Source organism: Herpailurus yagouaroundi, unplaced genomic scaffold (genome assembly GCF_014898765.1).
Source record: "Herpailurus yagouaroundi ecotype Mexico unplaced genomic scaffold, PumYag 163, whole genome shotgun sequence".
Classification (NCBI taxonomy): Eukaryota; Metazoa; Chordata; class Mammalia; order Carnivora; family Felidae; genus Herpailurus; species Herpailurus yagouaroundi.
This window is the reverse complement of record NW_024412404.1, coordinates 41,293,453-41,307,118: the sequence shown is the minus strand read 5'-3', so window position 1 is coordinate 41,307,118 and position 13,666 is coordinate 41,293,453. Positions and strand designations below refer to the sequence as shown.

General features: G+C 47.9%; 1 protein-coding gene across 13 annotated transcripts in view; it reads right to left on the bottom strand.

Moving 5' to 3' along the window:
* Positions 1 to 2,661: 2,661 nt before the first annotated feature.
* The window catches only part of GBF1 (golgi brefeldin A resistant guanine nucleotide exchange factor 1), a 120,153-nt gene continuing 109,148 nt past the window's right edge, over positions 2,662 to 13,666 (bottom strand). For 9 of the 13 annotated variants that reach the window (XM_040486266.1, XM_040486265.1, XM_040486270.1 and 6 more), the window contains 14 exons: positions 13,482 to 13,553; positions 13,242 to 13,336; positions 12,829 to 12,982; positions 8,458 to 8,683; positions 7,532 to 7,692; positions 7,151 to 7,397; positions 6,821 to 7,026; positions 5,553 to 5,703; positions 5,316 to 5,446; positions 5,008 to 5,109; positions 4,617 to 4,730; positions 4,305 to 4,485; positions 4,011 to 4,139; positions 2,662 to 3,521 (listed from right to left, as the gene is read on the bottom strand). In XM_040486266.1, coding sequence (XP_040342200.1) covers positions 3,241 to 3,521; positions 4,011 to 4,139; positions 4,305 to 4,485; positions 4,617 to 4,730; positions 5,008 to 5,109; positions 5,316 to 5,446; positions 5,553 to 5,703; positions 6,821 to 7,026; positions 7,151 to 7,397; positions 7,532 to 7,692; positions 8,458 to 8,683; positions 12,829 to 12,982; positions 13,242 to 13,336; positions 13,482 to 13,553 — 2,250 coding nt within the window. In that variant the 3' untranslated portion in view covers positions 2,662 to 3,240. The remainder of the gene's footprint in view (positions 3,522 to 4,010; positions 4,140 to 4,304; positions 4,486 to 4,616; positions 4,731 to 5,007; positions 5,110 to 5,315; positions 5,447 to 5,552; positions 5,704 to 6,820; positions 7,027 to 7,150; positions 7,398 to 7,531; positions 7,693 to 8,457; positions 8,684 to 12,828; positions 12,983 to 13,241; positions 13,337 to 13,481; positions 13,554 to 13,666) is intronic. The other 4 variants (XM_040486268.1, XM_040486271.1, XM_040486275.1 and 1 more) reach the window with 1 other exon arrangement.

The window sequence follows — 13,666 nt, the reverse complement described above, 5'->3', positions numbered from 1 at the left end:
AAAATAAGGTCTTCGTTTGTAGATAAAAATCAAATGGGTTATATCAGTTGGTGATAAGTGCTAGGAGAAAAATAAAGTAGGCAAGGAGATAATAACAAGGGTTTTCTTTGTAGCAATGAGGGAAGACTTGTCTGATGAGGTAACATTTGAACTATGACTTGAGAAAAGTGAGGAAGGAAGTGATGTGGACATTTGGGGGGAAAAGCTTTCCAGGTGGAGGGACCAGTTTCAACACAAATGTGTTTGGTATGTTTGAGAAAGAGCAAGAAGCTTAGGTAGGTGGGATAAAATAAGAACTTTGGACTCTATTCTGATGAGATGTAAAGCCTTTGGAGGTTTTTTTCTCTATAATGTTTATTTTTGAGACAGAGAGAGAGAGAGAGAGAGAGAGAGAGAGAGAGAGGTGGGGAAGGGCAGAGAGAGAGGGAGACACAGAATCCGAAGCAGGCTCCAGGCCCCGAGCTGTCAGCACAGAGCCCAACTCATGAGCTGTGAGATCATGAACCTGAGCCCAAGTCAGCCGCCCAACCAACCGAGTCACCCAGGCGCCCCTGGAGGGTTTTGAGCAATGGAGTGAAAATGATATGACGTGTTTTAAAAAGATACACTTGCCTGCTGTGTGGAGAGTAGAGAGTACAGGACTGGAATGAAGGAGGGAGACCAGTGGTCCAACAGATGGTGGCTTAGACTTGGGTGAAAATGGGTGAGGATGGCGAGAAGTGGGCACATTTTAGATAAATTTGAATGACAGAAGCAACAAGATTTGCTTGAGGAGTCAGATGTAGGATGGGAGCGGTTTGGCTGAGAACCTGGAAGAATGAAGTTGTCCTTTAGTGACATGGGGCACACCGGGGGAGGAGTGGGTTTGTAGGGGGCGATCAAAATTTTTCCTTTGAGAGCCTGAGGCATACAAGTGGAGATGATGAGGGGGAGTTGGACAAAAAGTCAGTGTAATGGATGGTATTTAGTCTTGACAGTGGACAGTATCACCTAGCAAGTGAGTGTGGAGAAAGAATTTGAGGAACAAGGGCCAGGCCCTGGGGCATTCTAATGATTAGGACTGAGGAGCCAGCAAAGGAAACTTAAGAGGTATGGCCAGTGAGGCAGAGGAGAACCAAGAAAAACTAGTGTCTCCGAAGCTGAGCGAGGAGTTATCGAAAGGAGGTATACTTGAACTAAATAAAATTCTTTTTCTTCAACTGAAGCTCAGGGGCTGAGTGGTTTTTACTTACTCATAGCCACCTGTGTCTCAAGCAGTGAACCCAGAACAAAAGCAAATACCTGAGGGGTGCCTGGGTGGTTCTGTTGGTTAAATGTCCGACTTCGGCTCAGGTCATGATCTCACTGTTGGTATGTTCAAACCCCAACACTGGGCTCTGCACTGGCAGTGTAGAGCCTGCTTGGGATTCTCTCTTTCTCCCTCTCTCAAATAAATATTTAAAGGCAGTGCTTGTGGAGCTCAAATGGGAGAACAGAGACATCATAGCTCATAGCTGAAGGAGAGGGCCCTAGTGTCCACCTGACTGAAGATCCAGGCCTGTCTGCATTCATACAGAAAAAGTGCAGATCAGGGGTGTAGCCATTCTCCTAATTTTCCTAGGGATAGGGTCAGGCAAGGCTTCTGGTTAGTGTGGAAACCAGGCATGGTCTGGACTACCTGGGGAGAATGAAGGAAGAGGGAAAAACTAGTGTAGGAACTTCACGACGTTGCATGTATTTTTCCACATCAAGCTCTTCCCATTTCCAAGGTGCCCTTTTCTATACGTGAGGAAGGTACTTCCTGAGGTTTAGACTCCCAGCAACATCCAGGTGGTGGTACTGAGCAAAGGAAAGCCCGAGGTCCTGAATGATCATATAGCCAGCTGGTCCCAGATGAAGAGGGTGAGTGCCCATAACTCCCCATGGGGGAGGCCAGCCGGTAGTACAACAGGTAGTACCACTCCCTTGTCTCCCCCCAGAGGCGAAGGGACCACTTTGGAGGAAGAAGCCAAAATGAGGTAGATACTTCATCCGGAAAAGCTCAATACATAGCATTCTACATCCCACCCTCAGCCCTGTAGGAGCCACTCTGCCTGCCCCCAACACACTCCCACTTATCTTACCATAAAACAAAGGGGAAGAAGGGGAGGGGTTCTCCAATCATGCTTCAGTAACTGAGATGGATGGACAAAACTGTCCCTCCTCAGTCTGGGGCCAAAATGAATGCCCTGTGCCCAGAAACACACAATCACAGCTGTGGACAAGATGGCATCCTTCCTAAGCCCCACGGACTCCCCTTTGTGCTCCTGGACCACGAGGCACATCTGAGGGAAGACTTCTGAAGAACTACAGCTCAGCTCTGGTTCACTTTCCTTTTGACCCCAGTCTAGGCTGTCTCAGGTGTCAACCTTGGAGCAGTTAGGGAAGAGGACAAGTGCCCAAACCCTTGAATATCCCTGGTAACAAGGGTGCACTGCTGTTGTAGTGGTGGTGGTGATGGTTGTAGGGCAGCAACACTGGGGAAGGAATCCTGACTGGCGCCTGGATGGCTGGTAGCCTGGGGCCATGTGGGCCAGACTGTTGGTAGGCCAGCCTCACTTCTGTTCATGCAAGGTCCAAGCCCTGGGTATCCCAATAACATGGTGCCCATAAGTTCAAGAAGGAAACCAGAGGGAAAAGCAATGACATTGGTACTAAGACATTTATTACATCATAAAAAGTCCATTGTTGTCCTGTTTTTCCATATGTACATGCTCCTGTGGGTAGCAGTCCCTCTGTCCAGCCCCACCTGCCAACCCTCCATGGTGCCAATCAACTCTCCAAACCGACCAACTAATTAATAAAAGAGGAAGAACTGGAGGAGGTGGCCCAGGGCTGATGGGAATGGAGATGGGAGAGGGACACAAAGTGCAGAATGGTTGGCTTGGCTATCAATGCCTGACCACAGGGCAGGAGGGGCAGGAGGGCAGGCACTGCAGGCTGGCATAGAGATGCCTCCCCAGGGCTGCCAGGCTGCAGGCAATACCTGAGTGCACTCTCAGGTTAGAACCCCAGGAATGGGGAGCAAAGGAAAAAGGTTCCTCAGCCTGATTGTGGATTCCAGGAGGGGCTATAAAAGTTCTCTTTTTCAGGTCCCCATCCAAGTAGCAGCGACAGCAGCTCAGGCTGGGCCTGAGAAGTTTGTGGCCCTTGGGACAGGTGGGAGGGTGGCCGAGGACAGCCTGATAGGAAGTACTGGTCCTGATCTCTGAGGAGCCTGCCTTAGTTGACCTCAGAGGTGGGCATGGGGTCTGTGGGGCGGGGTGTAGCCAGGAGGGGCACTGGTGAAGTGGCCTCAATGAGAGCAGGGTTGAGGATGATGGGCAGAGTCATGGGTGGTACACCCACCTGCAGTGGGGAGGCCAAGGGCTGCAGGATCAGTGGGGGCTGAGCCAGGGGAGGAGGCCCATCTGGAGTAGGGCTCAGTCTGCTGGGGCTAGACGCCACTGGTGATCCAGGGGAGCTGCTGTTGGCAGGCCGAGGGCCCTCAGGCTTCTCAAAGTCTACAGGGAGAGCGAGGGGCTGGTCAGACTCCCTCACATTCTCCAGCTGGCTTACCTAACCTCTGCTTTTCCCCATTGCTGTGAACAAAATGACTCCTACCAGGCTATGTAGTTGGCAATCTCCCCTTTAACTCATTCAAAAATGCAGTTACCTTATACCTACCCTCTATCTCCTTTGCTGTACCTCCAGTCAAGTAAATTATAGTCTGATCTTTACTAGGATCCCTCCTGAAGGGCAACTGCTGCATATTTATGTCAAGTCCCTGATCCAACCTTCTCCTCCCACGCCTGAAAATCTCAAGCAGGTAGCTCATCAGCGCTTATTTGGTCTTGTCACTTCCCACAGGAAGAGGTGACCAGAATACTCTGGTTCCCTCCTTTCCCTGGCTCACAGCCCATGCTCAGTGGCAATTCCAAACTACCCTGGGCTTCCTCTTAGGCCTCCTACTTCTTGCTCAACACCCAGGAGGCTAGCTCAGAAGGACTCACCACAGACCCCCAGCTCAGAAGGCATCTCTGGAGGAGGTGGATGGCCAGGTGTCCTTGTGTCCCCAGCAGCAGGAGCCATGTGGGCTGAGGCCATAGGTTTTTGGGCATGTGGCTCCATGGGCATGGGGTCTGGGGAGGGCAGAAAAACCAGATGGCAGCTCTTAGTGTTTTCCTTCAAGCAGAGCCCTGGCTACCCAACAATCCTCCCACAAATATGAGATACAGAGAACTATTTATTAGCTCTAGACTCTCTGATGGGGACTCTTTTTGATAAAATTGAGCTAAGCCTCCTACCCTGGATGACAGTCTGCTTGAAGAGCTCATCTCGTAGGTGGGGCAGAAAACAGTCAATGCGCTCCCAGGTAATCTCCCAGAGGGCTGAGGGGCTGCCTCCTCGGGCATCTGCGTTGTGGAAAATCTCTGCTGTGTCCATCACCAGGAGCATGTTCTTCAGAGACTCAGGGATGGCCTCTGACTGTAGGTGGCAGTGGGACCATGTGGATGGGAAAGAGGGCATGGTGGAATATGGTAAGGAGGCATCCATCGAGGGAAAACAGCATGTCTTCCCAGCAGGTGGGAGAGGAAGCAGGCAGTGGTAGAACATACCAGTAAGTCACTGGAGCCTGCATGCATATACTTGTCCATGAAGTCCAGGATGGTCAGCCAGAGGGCCGCAAAGGTAGAGAGTGACAGCAGCGGAGACAGGTGCTGCAAGAAGACCTATGGCCCACCAGCCCCTTTTAGCAGAGGGGTCAGAGCTGTCTGCATCCCTCTCCAAGGCTGGGAAGGAAGCCTGCCCTATCTTGCATGGGAATCCTATAGCGGAGATTCCTCTGAATTCCAAGATCCTCCCAGGTCTCTGGGTTCTGCCGAGTCTCCACAGCTGGGGATCCTGAGCACCCACATTGCATCTCTAGGTCCTAGCAGAAGCCTAGCTTCCCTCCTTGCAGAGAGGCAAGTATGGGGAGAGTGGGTGGGTGAGGGCATTGATCAGTACCTTAGAGAGCAGTGTGGAAGCCCTCATTCGAGTCTCCTCCATCCCACCCACATCTGCAGGGCTGATGTTCTCCAAGAGTTTGGTCAGTAGAGGAAACAGCACCTGGCAGGTAAAGAGCCAATGTCTCCCTAGCAGGGTCAGTTGGCAGCCTTGCCCCAAGGAAGCCAGGGGGTGGGGTGGGGTGGATAAGCACAGAGCAGAAGGGAAAAATAGGATGCAGGCTGAGGACTGACATCAGGGGCTCTTCAGGCTGCCCAGCTCTATCTTAAGGCTTTGAACTTTGCCTTAAGACTAGAGGGGAGTCCTACCTTGTTAAAACAGGACTCCCACTCCAGGGCATCTAGCTTTTGCAGATCATGTACCAGTAGTGCTCGCTGCAGATAGGTCAGTGCCTGCATCCGCACCTGGCGCCGGGCATCACAGCACAGGCAGGCGATGCCTGAGAGTGAGAATAGGCTCAGGATCCTTCAGGCATCCTGATCCTGGTGCTTCCCAAGCTCCAGCTTCACTTCTGCCCCTGCCCTGCCTGCTCCCCTGATGTTTACCCTGCAGTAAAGGGCACCAACAGTGGGCCCAGAGGGTGCGTGAATCTGCTTCGATCTTCCGACCCCCTGTCTCCAGGTGGCGCTGCTCCTCCGCCCACGAGCTGTAGATAGAGGCCGCTCTCGTGTGTAGGGTGTGCATCAGGTCTAACAACTGGGGGTCACAGGAGAGGCAGGATGAGTTAAGGTCCGTGGGTGCCCCCCGACCCCCAAAACACTGTCCCTGACTGAGTCTTCAAGGGAGACCCTACTACCAGTGACACCATACTCTACCCCTCCCACCCCTCCTTTTCTCTTCAACTTCATGAGCTAGTTGCCCCCTTCCAGCCAGTGCTTCCCGAAGTTGGGTATTACTCCTAGTGCAGGAGACATGAGGAGGTGTGTGGAATAAGTATTTAGTAACAATGAATTACATGGTGAAAAAGGTACTTTCTTTTCAATTCTCTTTCATACTTCTGATGACAGATTAAGCCTCATCTTATTAATTTCACCTTACAAACAGAAAGCAAACATCAGACTCAGAGGCTCTGGTGGGCAATAGTGTGTGGTCAACTTTAATAATTTTTTTGTTTTCAGGATTTTTCTACAGTTATTAAGGCAATTAGTGCTCCATTTATTCAGTGATATGAAGTCTGCTTGTAAAATAAATTTTATATACCTTGAATAGACAAAGAATAACTCTGGAAGGATAGACAAGAAACTGGTGGCAGTGTGTACCTCTGGAGAGGGGAACTTAGCAACTGGGGGCAGAAATGGAATGCGACTTTTTTTTTTTTTAAGTTATGCATGTTTTTTTTTTAAATGTTTATTTATTTTTGAGAGAAAGAGAGACAGAGAGACAGAGAGAGGGGGAGAGAGGGAGCAGAGGAGGGGCAGAAAGAGAGGGAGACGCAGAATCTGAAGCAGGCTCCAGGCTCTGAGCTGTCAACACAGAGCCTGACGCAGAGCTCGAACCCAGTAACTGTGGGATCATGACCGGAGTCAAACTTGGATGCTTAACTGACTGAGCCACCCAGGCACCCCGGGACTTACTTTTATCTGTTTACCCTTTTCTACTTTTGAACTTTGTACCATATGCATGTATTACTTATTCAAAACATAAACCTTAAATATTAAGGTCTGGATATTGGATAGGGGAACACTGTGGAGGTGGTGGCTAAGGTCCTGGGTTGGAAACCAGGTCCTTCTCAGCCTTGGCTGTCCCTGGCTCTGCCCAGGCTCCCAATGTCACAAGGAGGGAGAGGAGAGCAAGTAAAGGATGCCATACTTACGTCCTGACTGACCTGTAAAGACACCGTATGGTAGCTGGCAGGCACGCCTTCATCCTCATCATCGTCACTATGCCCACCTCGAGTGGCATGTTGGCTGGAGGTTCGAGGCCGCCGAAGCACTGAGCCTTCCTTGGATTTCTTCTTGAAGCGGTTTCCTTTGCTGTCATATTTGTGACTCTTGCCACGTTTCTCCTGGGACTTGCACCCTGAGCAGAGCCAGACCCAGGTCACAATTCTACATCCATGGACACAGACAGCCTACCTTTTCCTCCCTTTCCCCCATATATTCACATGGTTAGTCCCCAACTGCCCCTTCATTGGGTAACCCACCGCCATTCAGACTGGCCTCCACAAAGATGCGGAGAGTCTTGACGCAGAGCTCAAAGTTGTCAGGTGTAATGTGGGCAGCATCACGCACAATGAACGACAGAGATTCCACACACTTAAGCAGGGACTTAGTGTCATGTGGCCCGAGGTCCAGCCCCACTGTTAGGCTGTACTGATTGACCAGGGGTGAAGGGCCTAGCCGGCTGGGCCCAGGACCTGGCTTGGAGTTATCGATGTCATCCTTCCCCACCTGTAAAGTACACAGAGTTGCTGGGAACCCAGGCTTGAGCCTGATCTTCCCCCTAGATGTCCTGCTGGAGGACCAGGAATCTTTCCCACAGGCCAAGGAGGGAAGACTCACCCACTACCTGTATGCTCACTTACCACTAACCAACCGCTGTTGACCACATCAGCATCTGTGGCTGATCGGTGGATCTTGCCAGGCCTACAATGGTCAGCATAGACCTCTGAGTCAGAAGTGTATCCTCGGTCCAGGCTCACATCATTCTGATGGTAGGATGGGAGTTCGCTGTCTGATTGGGCCCCTGAGTCAGCAGGGAGAAGGGCAGAGTCAGGGTGGAAAGGGGAACACTGGGATGAGGGATGATTTCAGTTCTGAGAAGTAGGTGCTAAAGCCTGGCCTCTCCTCTCTCTTGGTCCAGCTTAGTTTCAACCCTGTCATCAGAGGGCTGGAGGATGGTCTGGACAGATTTTTTTTTTTTTTAAGTTTGTTTATTTATTTGGGGAGAGAGAGAGAAAGAGAGACAGAGACAGAGAGAGAAACAGACCATAAGTGGGGGAGGGGCAGAGAAAGAAGGAAGAGACAGAATCCCAAGCAGGCTCTGCACTGTCAGCACAGAGCCTACCATGGGGCTTGATCCCACGAACTGTGAGATCATGACCTGAGCCAAAGTCAAGAGTCAGATGCTTAACCGACTGAGACTTCCAGATGCCCCTGGACAGATTCTCTCTTGACCAAATGTGGCAGCAGGCTAATTTGGGCTCCTGATGGTATCTAGTAGCAGCTGTCAGGGGGTGCGGGTGGTGGTGAGGACATAGTTTCTGATAAAACAGTCCTCAGGACAGTAGGAAGCCTGGTATCATAGGTGTTTATATTGCCTACTAGCTTTCATGCTGTTTAACCCATGGGTGCTGGGGAAAGGCCAGTGGGTAGCCTTTGGAAGCAGATGGCAGAAGCCAGGGGTGTCTAATCTGCTAAATGCAATAGCCTGTATTTTGTTTTCCTGTCTCAACCCCTGGGGCCATAACTGTTTATCTGCCAATGTGGGTCTCCCTGGGAAAGGGCTTACCAGCATCAGGTGCATCAGCCCTGGCTGTGGCCTGCAGTGCAGCTGGAGGTTTTACGCCTGAGCCAATGCATTCCAGTAGCGTGAAGAGGGTGGCCCAGTCATCACCTGAGTGGATGTTGGCTGCGTTGGTCTTAAGGAGTTCATGGAGCCCATAGGCTACCTGGTGACTGACTCGGGACAGCACGCTGGGCTTCATTAGTAGCAAAATGCGCAGGGAGAGCAGCACCTAGGTGGATGGGAAGCAGGAAGTGGGCACACAGCTTCTTGTCTAGTCTCCTTTCCCACCAGTTTTCTTAGGCCAGTGAGGATGGTTTGGCTAGGACCCAACTGGTCCTGCTCCTGGTCTTTTCTTTTTTTCAGTCTTTTTTTAATTAAAAATTTTATTGAGCTATACATTCATATGCAGCTGTAAAACCTAACACAGAGAGATCTCTTCTATGCTTTGCCCCATTTACACCAATGGTAACGTTACGTAAACTATAGTATATGATAACAAGGATACTGACATTGATACAATCCACTGATCTTATTCAGATTTCCCCAGTTTTACTTTACTCATATGCGTATTAGGTTCTTAGTCACCTAAGTCACTTAGTCAACTTAGTCACCTAATTTTAGGTCTATGAATCCTTCGCTAGTCAAGATGCTGAATAGTTCCACCACCACAGGATTCCCCGTGTTGCCCTTTTATAAATACATCTGCCTCTTTTTTTGCCCCCATCCCTATCCCCTGGCAATCTGTTCATAACTTCTAAAATCCTGTCGTTTCAAAAATGTCATATAAATGGAATTATATAATATATAGCCTTTTGAAATTGGCTTTTTTTCACTCAGTATAATCCCTTGGAGATTCATCCAAATTGTTGTGTTTATCAATAGTTTGTTGCTTTGGTTACTGAACAGTCTTAAGGACTTAAGGACATATGTCCCACAGTTTAACTATACCTGTTGAAAATCATTTGGGCTGATTCCAGTTTTTGCTATTATAAATAAAACTTCTATGAACATTCATGAATAGATTTTTATGAGAAAGTAAGCTTTAATTTCTTTGGGATAAGTGCCCAAGAGTGCAACTGCTAGATTGTGTGGTAACTGCATATTTAGTTCTATGAAGAAACTGCTGACAGAGGAGCTGTACCATTTTACATTCCCATCAGCAATATATGAGTGACCTTTACCCTTGCCGGCATTTGGTAATATCACTATTTTTTACTCTAGTCTTTGTGATAGGTGGGTAGTAATATCTCATTGTGGTTTCAATTTCCATTTCCCTGTGGGGTAATAATGTTGAACATCATTTAAGTGTTTTCATGTGCTTATTTGCCATCTGTATATCTTCTTCAGTGAAATGTCTATTCATATTTTTTGCCCATTTTCTAATTGGATTGTTTCCTTACTGTTGTATTTTGAGTTCTTTTATTTAGATGTTAGTCTTTTCTCAGATATGTAATTTGCAAAGATATGCTCCTTATCTTTTCATCCTTTTCACATTAGCTTCCACAGAATATAGTTTTAATATTGATAGAGTCCAATTTATCAATTTTTCCTTTTATGGATTGTGCTTTTGGTATCAAGTCTAAGAATACTTTGCCTACCTCCTGAAGATACCCTCCTGTATTTCTTCTTAAAGGTTTCATACTTTGGGGCACCTGGGTGGCGCCTGAGACTTTGGCTCAGGTCATGATCTTTTTTTTTTTTTTTTTTAATTTTTTTTTCTCAATGTTTTTATTTATTTTTGGGACAGAGAGAGACAGAGCATGAATGGGGGAGGGGCAGAGAGAGAGGGAGACACAGAATCGGAAACAGGCTCCAGGCTCTGAGCCATCAGCCCAGAGCCTGACGCGGGGCTCGAACTCACGGACCGCGAGATCGTGACCTGGCTGAAGCCGGACGCTTAACCGACTGTGCCACCCAGGCGCCCCTCTTGGTATACCTTTAACGTACATTCTCTCATTAGATAATTAGCATCCAACTCAACTAGTTTTTACCTCCCAAGGCATTTTTTTTTTTTTTTAATTTTTTTTTTCAACGTTTATTTATTTTTGGGACAGAGAGAGACAGAGCATGAACGGGGGAGGGGCAGAGAGAGAGGGAGACACAGAATCGGAAACAGGCTCCAGGCTCCGAGCCATCAGCCCAGAGCCTGACGCGGGACTCGAACTCACGGACCGCGAGATCGTGACCTGGCTGAAGTCGGACGCTTAACCGACTGCGCCACCCAGGCGCCCCAAGGCATTTTTTTCAGTAGTTTCTTACCTAAAAGGTAAACCAACTTTTAACCTTTATGCTGCAATATAAATGATCCAGGGACAGTATTTCTCATTTTATAGACTATATAAGAAACATGATTTTATTTTTTAATGTTTTGTTTTTTGTTTTTCTTTATTTATTTATTCATTTTTAAAAAAAAAATTTTTTTTCAACGTTTATTTATTTTTGGGACAGAGAGAGACAGAGCATGAACGGGGGAGGGGCAGAGAGAGAGGGAGACACAGAATCGGAAACAGGCTCCAGGCTCCGAGCCATCAGCCCAGAGCCTGACGCGGGGCTCGAACTCACGGACCGCGAGATCGTGACCTGGCTGAAGTCGGACGCTTAACCGACTGCGCCACCCAGGCGCCCCGACTCAGGTCATGATCTTACAGCTCGTGAGTTCAAGCTCCGTGTCGGGCTCTGTGCTAACAGCTCGGAGCCTGAAGCCTGCTTCTGATTCTGTGTCTCCCTCTCTCTCTGCCCCTAACTCACTCGCATTCTGTCTCTGCCTCTCTCAAAAATAAATAAACATTTAAAAAGTTTAATAAAAAAACCCAAATTACTTAGCCTAACTATATTTAGAAAAAAAAAAAAAGGTTTCATACTTCTACAGTTTACATTTAAATCTATGATTCTTTTTTTTTAACGTTTATTTATTTTGAGAGAGAGACGGACAGTGCGCACAAGTATGAGCAGGGTAGGGGCAGAGAGAGGGAGAGAATCCCAAGCAGGTTCTGCACTGTTAGCATGGAGTCCCATGCCGGGCTTGATCTCATGAACCATGAGATCATGACCTGAGCTGAGATCAAAAGTTGAACCCTTAACTGGCTGAGCCACCCAGGTGCCCTCTAAGATTCATTTTGAAATAATTTTTCTATAAGGTATAATACTTAGGTCAAGGTTCACTTGTTTGTTCCCCACCCACTGATTTCAATTGTTCCAGCAACTGAAAAAGCTATCCTTCCTCCACCGAATTATTTTTGCACTTTTGTAAAAAAAAAATTAGTTGAGCTGGGCACCTGGGTGGCTCTGTCAGTTGAGCGCCCGACTCTTGATTTAGGCTCAGGTCATATTTCTCAGTTTGTGAGATCGAACTCTGCATCAGGCTCAGTGCTGACAGTATGGAGCTTGCTTGGGATTCTCTCTCTGCTCCCCCCTTACTCACGTGCATGCTTGCTCTCTCTCAAAATAGATTAAATATATAAGCTGAAAATAAATTAGTTGAGCATCTTTGTGTGAGTCTATTTCTGGGTTCTTTCTTCTGTTCCACTGCTTTATGGGTCTCTCCACAAATACCAGTCTTGATTACTGCAGTTATACAGTAAGCCTTAATAGCAGATGGAGTGATTCTTCCCTCTTCCTTCTCTCTCAAGATGTCTGGCCATTCTAGGGCCTGTGTTTTTCCATCTAAATTTTAAAATAAGCCTAGGTCTACAAAAAACCTTGCTGGGGTTTTCATGGGCATTGTATTAAACTTACAGATGAATTTATGGGAGAACTGACATCTTTACTATGCTGAGTCTTCAAGTTCATTAACATGGTATGCCTTTTCAGTTATTTAGATCTTCTTTGATATCTTTCATTAGAACTTTATACTTTTTAGCATACAGATCCTATACATGTTTGTTAGGTGTGTATCTCAGTATTTCACTTCATTTGAAGCACTTGTAAATATTGTGTTTTTGGTTTCATTTTCTATACATTCACTGTTAGTATCTGGACATGTGATTAATTTTTTGTGTTAATCTAACATCCTGTAACCTTGCTGAAGTCACTTACTAGTTCTATGCTGGCTGTCTTTTATACTTGAGCCAAGAGATCTCAGGAGGGTCCTAAGCATGAGAACCAGGAAACCAGGTATAGGGCTGAGAATGCCACAAGGCAGTAACCATCCAGCCCTACAGAGCAGAGCAGATACAGAACCTGCAGAGATGCTAAGGACCAGCTTAGGCTCATCCCCAATGCCAGCTGTTAGATTTCCTCCAGCCCTGTGACAGGTCACTGGGCTCATGCTATGGAGCACTAAATGTACTTACTGTCTCGGGCATTACCCATAACCGACACTGTGGCTTTAGTCCGCTGCATAACTGCCTGCCCTCCCAGCTGCACTCTGCTTACCTGGCCACTGATCTCTTCTCTGCGGAGCAGTCGAATGGCCAAGCGTAGCAGCCCCACCACTGCCCGCTCCACAAGGAAGCAGAAATCCTGTGCCTGGACACATAGGTGATATAGATGGTCTCGAACAGTCTGCCACACACAACCCACACGGTCCCTGAGGAACATAAGGGTGAGGACAGTTTCAGTTGGAGAGGCCACTAGGTAATAAGTCTCTTTTTTAGATCCAGGTTAAGCCTTTCAGGGCTCATTGGTTATTATACCCTAAGCAGGCAGGTATAATGAGCAAGCTTCTCCTCCACTGTCTACAGCTTCATGTGCTTCTTGCCCCTAGAGCCCACTCAGCAAGATGGCTCCAGTCTTCCATCCCTTTGGCACAAGCCCAGTATGAGGCCTGCCTAAAGACTGCCTTCTACCTGTTCTCCAGCACAATCCTCAGCAGCATCTCCAGGCAGAAAGCAGCATCCTCCTCATCATATGTCTCTTCATCTGGTGTTACTGAGACTAGAGCCTAGAGGAGAACAGCAGGAAAGCATGGAGAAACCAGCCCCTTGGGCCTGCCCTGACAGAAATTAAGGCATTTAAACATCGCTGTCCCCACCTCCCCTCCTAGACACAGCCAGCCCTTTCATCTCTCTTTCCTCTTCATTCTGTACCTTCATGAGCTCCTGCAGTGACTCCAGCTGAAGAAACTTGCTTTCTGTGATCATTTTTTCTGGGTCACATTGCTAGAGGGGGCATGAGAGAGAGGGGGTCAGTGACAAGCACTGGAGGGAAGAGAATATTCCCAAGAGGTAGGGAGAGAGAGTAGGAGTGAGCTCTGGCCACAAGTCCTGGGTGA